The sequence below is a fragment of the Mobula hypostoma genome, chromosome 21 (genome assembly GCF_963921235.1).
Source record: "Mobula hypostoma chromosome 21, sMobHyp1.1, whole genome shotgun sequence".
NCBI lineage: Eukaryota > Metazoa > Chordata > Chondrichthyes > Myliobatiformes > Myliobatidae > Mobula > Mobula hypostoma.
In genome coordinates this window covers 43,739,336-43,754,306 of record NC_086117.1, presented here as the reverse complement: position 1 = coordinate 43,754,306, position 14,971 = coordinate 43,739,336, and the positions used below count along the sequence as shown (strand labels likewise).

General features: G+C 42.9%; 1 protein-coding gene across 1 annotated transcript in view; it reads left to right on the top strand.

Annotated features, from left to right (window-relative positions):
* The window catches only part of LOC134360093 (tetratricopeptide repeat protein 28-like), a 76,220-nt gene that overhangs the window by 26,858 nt on the left and 34,391 nt on the right, over positions 1 to 14,971 (top strand). Inside the window, exons 5-7 of the mRNA XM_063074173.1 lie at positions 4,332 to 4,582; positions 5,937 to 6,061; positions 12,119 to 12,290. Coding sequence (XP_062930243.1) covers positions 4,332 to 4,582; positions 5,937 to 6,061; positions 12,119 to 12,290 — 548 coding nt within the window. The remainder of the gene's footprint in view (positions 1 to 4,331; positions 4,583 to 5,936; positions 6,062 to 12,118; positions 12,291 to 14,971) is intronic.

Here is a 14,971-nt window from a genome sequence, read left to right as displayed (position 1 = left end):
GATTGTTCAATATTTTCAATATGGAAAGATTTGTCTTTGAACTGAGAAAATATCCTTCTGTTTTAAATTTCATTGTAATTAGTTTACTGTAAAGGGTTCACTGTTGTGCCCAGAAATCACATTGCATGGCACCATATTCTTTAGCACCATGCCACTGAATTTCAGTGAAGCAAAAAAGAAAATCAAAGGTTTACTCCTACTGCTCCAGGTGCAAGATTTTTGTTCTAGATCAATGGTACCTGTGATGGAGTAATCGTACATGGTAGTGTCGGCAGACATGCTTTACACACTGGGATAGAGTACTACTTTGGCATTTTTGTGTACCGATGCATGAGTTACTCATACCGGCACAAGGCTTACGGGTTCTGCTTCATCCTTATTGACAGTGGGCCTATCTGAGCAGATCTTGCCTGGAAACCTTCCTCAGCTGAGTACATTTATGTTGTACTTACCTGTGTTTCTATTAGATACTCCACTGTCTGTATCATACCATTCGATCAATTCTCAGTATAGTTTTTTTCTGACTTCCCTATTAACTAACTGAGCAGAATTTCATCCTGATCCCTGTTCCAAATCCTCTACTGATATCCCAGCCTGACCCCATTTCCAGTCCTAGCCTGACCTTGCCTTACCATTCCAGCCTGTTGTCTCCATTTCAACCTGACAATCCCAGTTGCTCATCCCCTTGTCCACCCCAGTCTGATGTTCTTTCATTCTCTCTAGCCAATGTCGTTAACACGTTTCCTCACCTAATCCAACCCCAAATCACCTTGCGTAATCTGCTGTCTTCTTACTTATTCTAGTCCATAATTTTACCCATCCCTAGCTCAACCATCAAGGCATATTCTCTGCAATCCTTTCTCTCCTAATGGAAATGTTCCCCTTCTACTGTAATTCTTTGATTCCATCTAGAGATGGAGAAAGGGTTGCATCTCTACAAGAGACAGGGTGGAAAGAGGTGCTGTCTAGTGCCTGTGGGAGTACGTGGGCTTATAGTAAATGTTAATGGATAGTTTGTCTCCTGAGATGAACTCAGAGAGATCCAGAAAAGGGAGAGAAGTGTCAGAAATGGTAGTAATGAAGATAATAAGATTGGCAAGTTCTGAATGGGTGTAGGAAGTGGTGCCAATTATTATACACCTTACTGTTTCCCAACTCCACCCTTACCCCACTCTTCACTTAGCAGCAACTGTTTCTTCCCTCCTCTGTTCACCTGGCACCCACCAGACCCCGTCTCATCTCTCCCCCTCTCTTCTTTATACTGGCTGTCTTCCCTCTCCCCTCTCAGTCCTGAAGCAGGATCTTGACCCAAAATGTTGACAGTTCTCTCTCGCCACAGATGCTGTTTGACGCTCTGAATTCCGCCAGCGGTTTGTTATTTTGTAAATTTATTTACACAATTAAATTATGCAGCTGGTTAATACTTATATTATTATAGGTTTCCAAATTCAAACAATATAACAATTCGATCTTTTGATATCTTTGCTGCAAGCTGTGCATGATGTTCCTAAAACGGCCTCTCCAAGCTCTAGTAATTCAAATGGATCACTTTTCTAGTTCAGTCTCATGCACATTTAGCCTTGCCTTCTGATTTTCAATTGTTGCTTACATATAATTACCTTATGATTTTAAGTACACTATACTCATTCTTCCTAATCACTATCTTCTCAGCTACTTGTATTCTGTTACAAAATCAGCCTCTTTGACTTTTTTTTGTAATTGTTTAAGTCTGTCATGTCTCACACTTTGGCAAGGCTGAATAGTCTCTGTTTTATTATTTTCTACTTTATTGTTGCACACTATTGCAAATTATTGCTCATTGGTAAATTATTATTATGTATATTGTTATTCTGTTCTTTATTATTAAAGTCTACACACTGCTAAGTGTGTTTTTAAATGTTGCTTCTGTGATGAAAGAATTTCCCACTCGGAATCACTCGGAATTATTATTATTAGGTTGATATGAATAGCTCTAATGCCAGCCAATTAATGGATAGCATAGATTTAGAGAGATGTGGGCTAAATGAAGGAAATTGGGGGTTAGATTAAATAAACATCTAGTTTGGTATGGATAAGTTGTACCCACAGGCCTGTTTCTCTGCTATATATCTCTCTGAATCTATAATCCTTCAGAGGATCGTCAGAGTTTTGGTTATGACCTCACAATTCAAGGCTGCTCCCTCTTAAAGCACTCAACTTAATGTGTCAAAGTTGCTGGTGAACGCAGCAGGCCAGGCAGCATCTCTAGGAAGAGGTACAGTCGACGTTTCAGGCCAAGACCCTTCGTCAGGACTAACTGAAGGAAGAGTTAGTAAGAGATTTGAAAGATCTGGATAGCCTCCAACCTGATGGCATGAACATCGACTTCTCTAACTTCCGCTAATGCCCCACCTCCCCCTCGTACCTCATCCATTATTTATTTTTATACACACATTCTTTCTCTCACTCTCCTTTTTCTCCCTCTGTCCCTCTGACTATACCCCTTGCCCATCCTCTGGGTTCCCCCCCCACTTGTCTTTTTCCCCAGACCTCCTGTCCCATGATCCTCTCATATCCCCTTTACCAATCACCTGTCTAGCTCTTGGCTCCATCCCTCCCCCTCCTGTCTTCTCCTATCATTTTGGATATTCCCCTCCCCCTCCCACTTTCAAATCTCTTACTAACTCTTCCTTCAGTTAGTCCTGACGAAGGGTCTCGGCCTGAAACGTCGACTGTACCTCTTCCTAGAGATGCTGCCTGGCCTGCTGTGTTCACCAGCAACTTTGATGTGTGTTGCTTGAATTTTCAACATCTGCAGAATTCCTGTTGTTTGCGCAACTTAATGTGTGTTTGATTCAATAATTCTGTTAATAACAAGGGTCATGTAGATTGTGAATTGTTCACTAGAACTTGTGAGAATATTCGCTCTTTTTACATGAGATTCCTATTTGTATTTCATGTCTTTAATCACCATCCAATATCTGATTGGCCCTACTACCAGCAACAAAATCACATATTACCCCATTTTCCTGTTCTGTGTCCTTCTCCAGGAATCAATGATGTCACTTCCTCCTATGAAAATTTCCATTCTTTTCACATAAAGGGCATAAGTAAATGGGCTAGACTGCTTGCAATGTTCACCTCAAGCCATTGTCATTTCTTTATCTAAAGAACCCCATTCTCTATTTTCTTTGTACTTCCTCGAGAAAAATTATTGCATCTTCATCGTCCATGTACTATCTATAAATTTCTTTCTGTTGCTAGTTGTATAAGCAAATAAATAGAGGTAGAACAATAAACAGAAGGTAGTTAGTCTCAGCAACCTAGGGTCGAGTGTTACCCATGGAAGAAAAACTCATTCTAAGTATTGGTTCCTCTTTGTAAAGGGAAGCCACAGGGAACTGTGGAGGGGGAAAAAACTAACCTTAACCAAGAAAATTGTTTCTTCCCTATTCCTTTGATCTGGAATGTTAATATTCCCAAAAGAAAAAGTGAACAGAGGCTATAGAAATGGGTCAGATCTCCAGGCTAACTACAACTAAAAGGAATAGTTGAAGACATTATCAATCATTTACAAATGTAAGAATCCAACTAGGATGCTATGAAAACTACGACTGAAATCGAAGGAGGGGTGGCTTTTGCTATTGCCTCCCATGACCCTCTCTACCCCACATTTCCTATGCCCACTTGGGTACACCTTTGGGAACACGTCAGGCCTGGCCCCAGGGATCAGACTAGGCTTGGTTCCTAAGAGAAGACTGGATCTTGCTTCTCCAGTCCGTCCGGGTCTCTATCCTGGGAACATGCTTGGCTGATTCTGGGAACCTGACGTGTATGTTATTTTGAAGGATTCTCTGATAAAGCTGATACTTCAAAGTACAGTCACTCAAGATAGACCGGGAAGAAATTCCTATGAGAGATCAGTAGAATTGTACAAAATTTTGAGACAGATACAGTCTGTTGGATAGATAGTAAGAATTTTTTTCTCTCTCGTGGTTGGAATGCCTAAAATAAGAGATAAGAGGGAGGCAGTTTAGTGAGAATCAGAGAGAATGTTTTCACAGAAAGGCTAGTTGGAAGATGTTACCTGATAAGATTCTATAAGAGTCATTTGAATTTCCAAAACAAATGAGAAACAATCTTTTCAAAAAGTATTCTTTCATTCATGAAACGCCTAATTCTGATACCTGGAGCACTAATTCTGTTTCTCTATAGATGCTGCTTGACCTGATGAGTGTATCCAGTACCTTCTGTTTTTATTTTAGATTTCCAGCTTAGCAATTTTTTGTTTTGAAACTTTTGAATTACGACAGTCTTGACGTTGTTAAGGTAACCATATATCTACTGTTTAGGATTGGATGAGATGCTTCTCAAGATTGGGACACTGCTGTTTGATGCATCATTGTATGATCTCTGCATTCAGTTGGCCAGCTCAGCCATCCAGCTTTATAATTCAACAATGAGCGATTCGATCAGAATGCAGTTCTACCTGATCCATGCTAATTCTTATTCAGCACTCAATGAAAACAACATGACCAAAACAGCCTATGAAAACTGTCTAAAATTAGCAACGAAGCTGAGCAGCACTGAAGTAAAAGTCAAGGTACAAAACAAGGCAATGTCGGCCTTCAGTTTTTCCTCCTGATTTATCATGGGATGCAGTAACATAGGGAAGGGCAGGACCCAGCATTGTAGCCAAAAAGCACGTATTCACTGCCAAGGTCATCTAGCCAAACTAGATCAGTTGTGAATTTCTATTCCCAGGAATTGTGATCATGCCAATTGGCAAGAATGTTTCTTGTATACAGTACTGTAATAGATGTAGTAAAATTAATCAGCAAGAGCTGCACAATTATTATACCATATTGTTTTAGCCTTCACTGGTGTTCTGAGGAGAATGTCTGATGTTCTGTCACTTCCAGGTAGGCAAGTCCACAGTTACCTGGGCTGGTTGTTGGTGCAGGGTGTGCTGTGTAACACTTGAACTCTGATCCATTGCTGGACCATATAGAGTCCAACAATAGAGCCTGTGCAGAGTGGAGTCCTATCTCAGAACAGAGACTCCTGGCGTAGAGATTAGGAGGAAAAATTGTTAATCTATTGCTAACTAATTTATCTTTAGATTTTAATCATTAAATTATTTCTAATTTTAATGCTTTTACTCATTTTCAGTAATTTTAATAGGTTTTTAATGCCCTAAAATTAAAGGCATATAAAAACTGTAAAAATGTTAAAAAATACCCTGGAGATTTTAGAGTCTCCAAGTTTTTACCTCCAGTTTTGCTTCCTATTGAGGACATCTGGATGCTCCACCAGCAGGGGCTGAGGCCTTGCTATACCTTGATGGAATTCTCCCAACAGTAAAGGGTCAACTTGATTAGTCTCTGCACCTGGCACAAGGGACCTGCCAGGTTGGGATGGTGAGCCACATCCAGTTCAACCAGCACAATGTCTTACATTCAAGTAACCATTAGATAACAGTAGTATTCTAAAATGTATTTATTATGAGATGGCAGAGGACCAATTATAACAGAGATGCACCGAAGGAGAATGTAGGGATTACACAAATATTCTGACAGTGCAGAAAGGAGAATATGTATCATCCTTAAAATGGACACCTGGAGATCAAGTCCCAATGCTTGGTGTTTCAGTATATCACATTCAATGTAACAGCATTGCTTTACATCTCACATGATGTAGCACACCAGGATGGCTCTTCGCCCATAATAAACCAGAAAATGCTGGAAATAGTTGCAGGTCAGATTGCATCTTGTTTCAGACTTCTGCAGTTCTATTGATTTATATATTAGTCCAATAAATAGACACTTTAGTTAGTGTACAACAATGAATTTCCCCATGCTACCTTCCCAAGTTGAAACCTATTCTGGTCTTAAATATTAAAGTTTTTGTTTGAAATTGAAGAGTTGTGGAAGATGTTGCTTGGGTTGTCATTGCAGTGCTGTGAAGGTCTGGCAGAGCTACATAGGAAAATTGGATGTCCTGAAGAAGTCATCCGGTACCTCCTTGAACTACTAGCGATTTGGGAGCAAAGTGAACAACAACCAGATAACTATCAATCCAGGTATGAAAGGCAACCTTTATCTACAAGGTAAATCATTGAAGATTCCTCATTGGATTAAAGGCAGGCAAGTAGATATAGAAATAATTAATACAGATCGAGTACCCCTCATCTGAAAATCCAAAATCCAAAAACCTCCAAAATCTAAAAATTTATTTGAACGCTGACATGACATTACAACTAGAAAATTCTACAAGGAGTAGAGAACATTCTAATAAGTTTGCTGATGACGGGTTAGTAAGTTTTCTGACGACACAAAGGTTGGAGGTGTTATGGATAGTGTGGAAGACTGTCAGAGGTTACAGCGGGACATCGATAGGATGCAAAACTGGGCTGAGAAGTGGCAGATGGAGTTCAACCCAGATAAGTATGAAATGGTTCATTCTGGTAGGTCAAATATAATGGCAGACTATAGTATTAATTGTAAGACTCTTGGCCGTAAGGGATCTTGGGGTCCGAGTCCATAGGACACTCAAAGCAGCTGCGCAGATTGACTCTGTGGTTAAGAAGGCGTATGGTGTATTGGCCTTCATCAATCGCGGAACTGAATTTAGGAGCCGGGAGGTAATGTTGCAGCTATATAGGACCCTGGTCAGACCCCATTGGAGTACTGTGCTCAGTTCTGGTTGCCTCACTAGAGGAAGGATGTGGAAACCATAGAAAGGGTGCAGAGGAGATTTACAAGGATGTTGCCTGGATTGGGGAGTATGCCTTATGAGAATAGGTTAAGTGAACTTGGCCTTTTCTCCTTGGAGCAACAGAGGATGAGAGGTACCTGACAGAGGTGTATAAGATGATGAGAGGCATTGATCATGTGGATAGTAAGAGGCTTTTTCCCAGGGCTGAAATGGTTGCCACAAGAAGACACAGGTTTAAGGTGCTGGGGAGTAGGTACAGAGGAGATGTCAGGGGTAAGTTTTTTTACGCAGAGAGTGGTGAGTACGTGGAATGGGCTGCCGGCAACAGTGGTAGAGGCAGATATGATAGGGTCTTTTAAGAGACTTTTGGATAGGTACATGGAGCTTAGAAAAATAGAGGGCTATGGGTAAACCTAGTAATTTCTAAGGTAGAGACATGTTCGGCACAAGTTTGTAGGCCATAGGGCCTGTATTGTGCTGCAGGTTTTCTATGTTCCAAGCGATGTGCAAGTCTCTGCACACTACAGACAGTTCAGAGAAGTAACCTCACATATGTGATGAATAGAAGTTAATGAAAATAAAGCACGGCATAAACTGAAAAAATGAAGATCTTACTCATGTATTGAAAGAGTGGATTTGTCAGCACTGGAGTGAACACATGATGCTTAACAGTATGCTGATCATGAAACACACAAAGTTTATCATGATTAACTGAAAATTGAAGATACTATGATTGTAGGCTGGTTGCATAAATTTCAAAAAAGGCCCGGCATTAAATTTTTAAAGTGTCTGCTGATCAAAAATCAGCAGAGAAGTTCACTGAGTTTATCAAGATCATTGCTGATGAAAATCTAACATCAAAACAAGTCTGCAATGCTGACTGATTTTATATCTTACATAAAAACTAAAAAGTGTAAAATACGAATACAGTTTACCGGAACCTTTTAATCAAAACATGGCAAGTTGGGTAGAGACTGAAAGTCTGCTGTTGTTTGTTGTTATTCGACAGCTGATTGGGGTATTCTCCTGATGCTGCTGTGCTCATTCTGTTACCCTGCACACATTATATTCTCATTATATTAATGGTATGTAATAGTTTTTACTGTTAAGTACATATGTGTGACGGCAAGTGTAAGACAAAGATTGCTAAAATCAGTGTCAGAAATGATGGTGATCTCAAGCTATCTCATTATATATTCCAAAATCTGAAATGCAAAACACTTCCATCCCCAAGCATTTCTGACAAGGTGTACTCAACTTGTACTGTACATTTTTATCTTCACTGCATTCAATCTTTAACACCAATGTCTTTCCTTTGTCTTTCCATTTGTACGAAAGTCTTTCCTTTAACTCCATTGTGTGTCCTTGCCCCAACTGCAGCATGCTTCCTTTAACAGACTGCAACCTTGGCTTGCTTGCAATGTCCACTCTTACTCTCATTGCATTGTGTGTCCTTGTTTTGACTGACATGATTGTTTGTCTAGGTGAAGCTCATGCCCTTCGTATTCCTGCCATTTGCTTCACTATCTTTAGCTTTTGCTTTTCACTTCACAATAACATGTAACGTCCATGGTACTGTACCTAACCCTTTCCAAAATGTAAGGATCCATTTCCCCCTCTTGACACTGGTCTATCAATGAGAGCATGAATTTAGATAGATAGATAGATAGATATACTTTATTGATCCCGAAGGAAATTGGGTTTCATTACAGCCGCACCAACCAAGAATAGAGCATAAATATAGCAATACAAAAACCACAAACAATCAAACAACAAAATACAAACTATGCCAGATGGAAAATAAGTCCAGGACCAGTCTATTAGCTCAGGGTGTCTGACCCTCCACAGGAGGAGCTGCAAGTTTGATGGCCACAGGCAGGAACGACCTCCCGTGCCGCCTTGTGTTGTATCTCGGTGGAATGTGGCCGAACTCCAACAGTAAAAAGTTCAATATCCGGTCTACAAACACGTTCTTCGATCGTAATATGACCTGGATTTAAGTTAAAAGCTGTAAGGATTAAATGAAAGTAAAACTAAAAATTATTTCACATAAAGATTGGTGTAATTTGGAAGACAACTTATGGGGATTGAAACTCTCTTCAGGTATGAGAAGTGTTTTAATGAGCTTTTTACGTGCTGCAACATACGAGGGGTGATTGATAGGTCCGTGGCCTAAGGTAGAAGGAGTCAATTTTAGAAAACCTAGCTCATTTATTTTTCAATATAGTCCCTTCCTACATTTACACACTTAGTCCAGCGGTCGTGGAGCATACGGATCCCTTCTTTGTAGAAGTGGTCCACAGCAGGGGTGATTGATAAGTTTGTGGCCTAAGGTAGAAGGAGGTGAGTTATACAGCTCTTGTTACACGCACGTGCAGTTCAACTAAGTTTGAAGTTTCTCCTCATCTCCTTCTACCTTAGGTCACGACTTATCAATCACCCCTGCTGTGGACCACTTCTGGAGGTCCAAGACACTGACTTCTACAAAGAAGAGATCCGTACGCTCCACGACCGCTGGACTAAGTGTGTAAATGTAGCAAAAACTAAATATGCTAGGTTTTCTAAAATTGACTCCTTCTACCTTAGGCCATGAACTTATCAATCACCCCTTGTACAAGCTATTGACCAGGAGTTTACAAGTGTGATCAGCCTGAATATTGCTCTTTGTTTCTTCAAACTGTCAGTTGAATCTACTTCTGTGTTGAATTTCTAAAAAATTCTGTAGGAATTTTGTTAACTGAAGGTTCAGGATCATAATCAGGTTTAGTATCACTGGCATATGTCATGAAATTTGTTACGCAGCAGCTGTACTTTGCAATACATAGTAATAAAGATTGCGAATTACAGTAATTAAGTAGGTCGTGCAAAAAAGTGAGTTAGTGCTCATGGATTCAATGTCCATTCCGAAATCGAATGGCAGAGTGGCAGAAACTATTCTTTAATTGTTGAGTGTGTGCCTCCTCCCTGATGGTAGCAATGAAAAGAGGGCATGTCCTGGATAATGGGGATCCTTCGTGATGGATACTGCCTTTTTGAGGCATCGCTCCTTGAAGCTGTCCTGGATGCTGGGAAGGCTAATGCCCAAGTTGAAGCTGACTGAGATTACAACCTTCTGCAGGTTGGGGGAATTTAGGAAGGTAGGTGTATGACATCTGATCCCTGGTTAGCTCAGAGCGTATTGAACGACAGAACAGAATCAAGAGTACCACAGTGGTGTAGTTGGCAAATCCACTGCCTTACAGCCCCAGAGAACCAAGTTCAATCCTGTCCTTGGCTACTGTCTGTGTGGTGTTGCACCTTCACCCTATAATTGAGTGGGTTTCCTCTGGCTACTCTGGTTTCCTCCCATATCCCAAAGACACGTAGGTTGGTAGACTAATAGGACTACTGTAAAGTGTGCCTGATGTTCAGATGAGTCAAAGTATCTGGGGGAATTGATGAGAGTGTGGCAGGAATAGAAATGGGATTCATATATTTAATATTATTAACTGCATCAATAGATCATAATATAATAATATGTAGTTACAGTTAATAACATTAATATCTAGTTCATAATAAATTAGTGTAATTAGGTGACACTTTCAGTTTCCGCCCTCACCCCATCCTCCCGCAACCACAACAGGGACAGAGTTCCCCTTGTCCTTACCTACCACCCCACCAGCCTCCGGATCCAGAACATTATCCTCCGCAACTTCCGCCACCTTCAACAGGACCCCACCACTAAGCATATCTTTCCCTCTCCACCCCTCGCCACTTTCTGCAGGGATCAGTCCCTCCGTGACTCCCTTATCCACACGTCCATCCCCACGGATCTCCCACCCGGCACTTATCCCTGTAAGCGTAAGTGCTGCACCTGTCCCTACACCTCATCTCTTTCAACAATTCAGGACCCCAAACAGTCCTTCCAGGTGAGACAACACTTCACTGTTGGGGTCACCTATTGCATCCAGTGCTCCCGGTGCGGCCTCCTCTACATCGGTGAAACCCGACACAGACTGGGGGACCGCTTCGTCGAGCACCTCCACTCCGTCTGCCACAACAGACAGGATCTCCCGGTAGCTACCCACTTCAACTCTGCTTCCCATTCCCATTCAGATATGTCCATACATGGCCTCCTCTACTGCCATGATGAGGCTAAACTCAGATTGGAGGAGCAACACCTCATATACCGTCTAGGTAGTCTCCAGCCCCTTGGTATGAACATAGAATTCTCCAGCTTTGGGTAATTTCCTCCCCCTCCCTTTCTCTATCCCTATTTCACTCTACCCCCTCCCCCAGCTCCCTCATGGTTCCACCTCCTTCTGCTACCCATTGTTTCCAGGGCTATGACATCAATGCTTCCCCTCCCCCACCCCTTTGTCTTTCAAATTACTGTCTTTCAACTGAAGCTACAAGCATTCTTCAAATCCTTCCCCATCTTTCATTCTTCAGTCCTGACGAAGGGTTCCGGCCCGAAACGTCGACTCATCATTTCTAACTGATGCTGCCCGACCTGCTGAGTTCATCCAGCGTACTGAAAGTGTTGCTTTGATCACAGCATCTGCAGATTACTTAGTGTAATTAGGTGGTTGGCGGTTAGCACAGTAGGCCTAAGGCCTTTTTCTGTGCTATGTGCCTCTATGAGAAGCTAAATGGTCGGCTGGCTGGCAGCGCAATGACATCAGCGCCGGACCCCGGAACGAAGGTTCCCGGGTTCGAATCCAGTGGGGTCCACTCCCGAGTACGCTTTCCATCCATGCCGGGTTGAGTGTCGAGATCGCAACTTGACCTCGTAAAATAAAGGGAAAAAAAACTGCGAAATGTCTGTGGGAGGAGTGGCGCGCCACAGTCTTTCTCTCTCGCTACGTGCCTTGTAAAGGCATGAGAAAAGACATCGTACCGCCAACATCGCACACTCACGCACGCAGATGCACACACACGCACACGCCAAAAAAAAAAGAGAAGCTAAATGGTCTACACCTGTTCCTAAGTTCCCATGTCAGTCACTTTTACAGATGGTGGAAGTGTTACATAGGGTTGGATATTTTTGTTCCAGAGACCAAATTTCTCTGGTGCACTGTGAAAACCTCCTTGCTTCTAAGACTTGCCCCCCTCCCAGAAGTACACTAATATGTCAGCCATGCTTTGTGAGCTCAGGATCTGGAGAGGGGCTGAGGAGCTTTGCACCCCCCCCCACCCGACTCAAAATGAGCATACAACAAACTGAGCCAAGCTGTACTCATTCTTTTATGAATTAAATGACTTATGTAATTGTGGAATACTGAAGTTATCCAATGGTAAGATGCTCTTGATATTCAGTTGTAATGCTTGGCTACCACATCAACCTTAGTTACTCTTGAGTCTACGGTTTTTTTCCTAATGAGTTATGTCATTGCAATAAATCAGTGTGATGCTGACTTGCCCTGTTGTTTCCGAGCTGCAGAGAGTTCTGGAATTCAGAGAGCAAAAAGGCTGTCTACTTGAACCTGACCGAAGCCTATTGCGTTATTCATCAATACCAGAAAGCACTGATATTTGCGAAGAAGTACCTGGAACACTTACTAGGGGGACCACCTAGTGACTGCAGACAGGCTATTACACATGCTTATTATCAGGTGGGTAGATTTTTAATGGAAAATATTTACTCATTGTTGTAATGTAATGGCTCCATCTGTCTAAGTAGACAGTGGATGCGCCCAGTTTAGGACTCAGTTTGGTTTTGCTGCTTAATAGCAGCACCGGAATAAACCCTCTGGGGCGCCGACCTGGGCGATGAATATGAAGATCCTGGGCTGCCCAGACATCAAGATCCCCCTCTCGGCCTCGCAGATGTGATCCAAAGGAATGCGAAGCAGTACATTTGGCATCAGTTTGGCTGCAGGAGCTGCCGGGAGGTGACGTGATACATCATCCAACCGCCTTAGGGGCTCCACTCCGGATTTATGTAGGGTTTACTCCTTAGCCCTCTCTTCTCCCAAAGATACTCACAAGGCGGTGGGATTTGTAACCCTGGATAGGGGCCCAAACCGGGTACTGTCAGCCGGAGCCAGCTGAGCCCGGGACTCGTGTAAGGAAGGGTCATCACACCCTGTAGTAGTGACATATGGAGCCACTACCCACTACCCACACTCATTGTTGAGGACTGAGAATAATCTAAACACTGCAAGATATACAGGCCCACCCTCGTTCGTGTGTCGTTGAGCCACAAGTGGTTGAAATTCCTGCTGTGGGAATACAATCAACTTCAGTCACAGGAGTTTCCTGCAGAAGGTTACATGGTGGAGCTCAAAATAGTTAACAGGAATTGCTAAAGAAGGGTTAAATGTTAAACCAATGTAAATGCTTTTAAAAGCAGGGAACAAACAATATCCTGTGGGTAATACGAGGAATTCTGCAGATGCTGAAAATTCAAGCAACACACATCAAAGTTACTGGTGAATGCAGCAGGCCAGGCAGCATCTCTAGGAAGAGGTGCAGTCGATGTTTCAGGCCGAGACCCTTCGTCAGGACTAACTGAAGGAAGAGCTAGTAAGAGATTTGAAAGTGGGAGAGGGAGGTGGAAGGGGAGATCCAAAATGATAGGAGAAGATAGGAGAAGACAGGAGGGGGAGGGATGGAGCCAAGAGCTGGACAGGTGATAGGCAAAAGGGATACGAGAGGATCATGAGACAGGAGGTCCGGGAAGAAAGACAAAGTGGGGGGGGTACCCAGAGGATGGGCAAGGGGTATATTCAGAGGGACAGAGGGAGAAAAAGGAGAGAGAGAGAGAAAGAATGTGTGTATAAAAATAAGTAACAGATGGGGTACGAGGGGGAGGTGGGGCATTAGCGGAAGTTAGAGAAGTCGATGTTCATGCCATCAGATTGGAGGCTACCCAGACGGAATATAAGGTGTTATTCCTCCAACCTGAGTGTGGCTTCATCTTTACAGTAGAGGAGGCCGTGGATAGACATATCAGAATGGGAATGGGACATAGAATTAAATTGTGTGGCCACTGGGAGATCCTGCTTTCTCTGGCGGACAGACCGTAGATGTTCAGCGAAACGATCTCCCAGTCTGCATCGGGTCTCGCCAATATATAGAAGGCCACATCGGGAGCACCGGACGCAGTATATCACCCCAGCCAACTCACAGATGAAGTGTCGCCTCACCTGGAAGGACTGTCTGGGGCCCTGAATGGTGGTGAGGGAGGAAGTACACTTCACCTGTGAGTCGGCTGGGGTGATATACTGCGTCCGGTGCTCCCAATGTGGCCTTCTATATATCGGCGAGACCTGACGCAGACTGGGAGATCGTTTCGCTGAACATCTACGCTCTGTCCGCCAGAGAAAGCAGGATCTCCCAGTGGCCACACATTTTAATTCCATGTCCCATTCCCATTCTGATATGTCCATCCACGGCCTCCTCTACTATAAAGATGAAGCCACACTCAGGTTGGAGGAACAAAACCTTATATTCCATTTGGGTAGCCCCCAACCTGATGGCATGAACATTGACTTCTCAAACTTCCGCTAATGCCCCACCTCCCCCTCGTACCCCATCCGTTATTTATTTCTATACACACGTTCTTTTTCTCTCTCTCCTTTTTCTCCCTCTGTCCCGCCACTATACCCCTTGCCCATCCTCTGGGCTTTTCTCCCCGCTGCCCCTTTTCTTTCTCCCTAGGCCTCCTGTCCCATGATCTTCTCATATCCCTTTTGCCAATCAACTGTCCAGCTCTTGGCTCCATTCCTCCCCCTCCTGTCTTCTCCTATCATTTCGGATCTCCTCCTCCCCCTCTCACTTTCAAATATCTTACTAGCTTTTCTTTCAGTTAGTTCTGACGAAGGGTCTCGGCCCGAAACTTCGACTGTACCTCTTCTAGAGATGCTGCCTGGCCTGCTGCGTTCACCAGCAACTTTTATGTGTGTTCCTTTACAATGATGTTTCTTATTTCATTAATATCTCCAGCCCACAAAACCCTCAAGTCTTTGCCCCTCCAGTTCTAGCCTCCTGCACATCCAAGTGCTACACTGTCTACACTTCAGTCAAAAATGGTCTATTCCCCTTAAGTTATTGCCTCTTCACATTTTTTCCTTTCTTTCCTCCTTACAATCTGTTCCTCTCTGGAGTTTTATCTTAATTTCTGCTTAAGTGGATTGGCGTCAAAATGTACTTGCCAACATTTTAGTGAAATGCTTTGGACATTTTACTACAATAAAAAACTAGAACTGCTAACTGTTACTCTCAAATCTTGGGTACACAATAAGGATATAGAGGAGGTTTTGTGGGACTGCAAGCCATTCTCGAGTTAGGT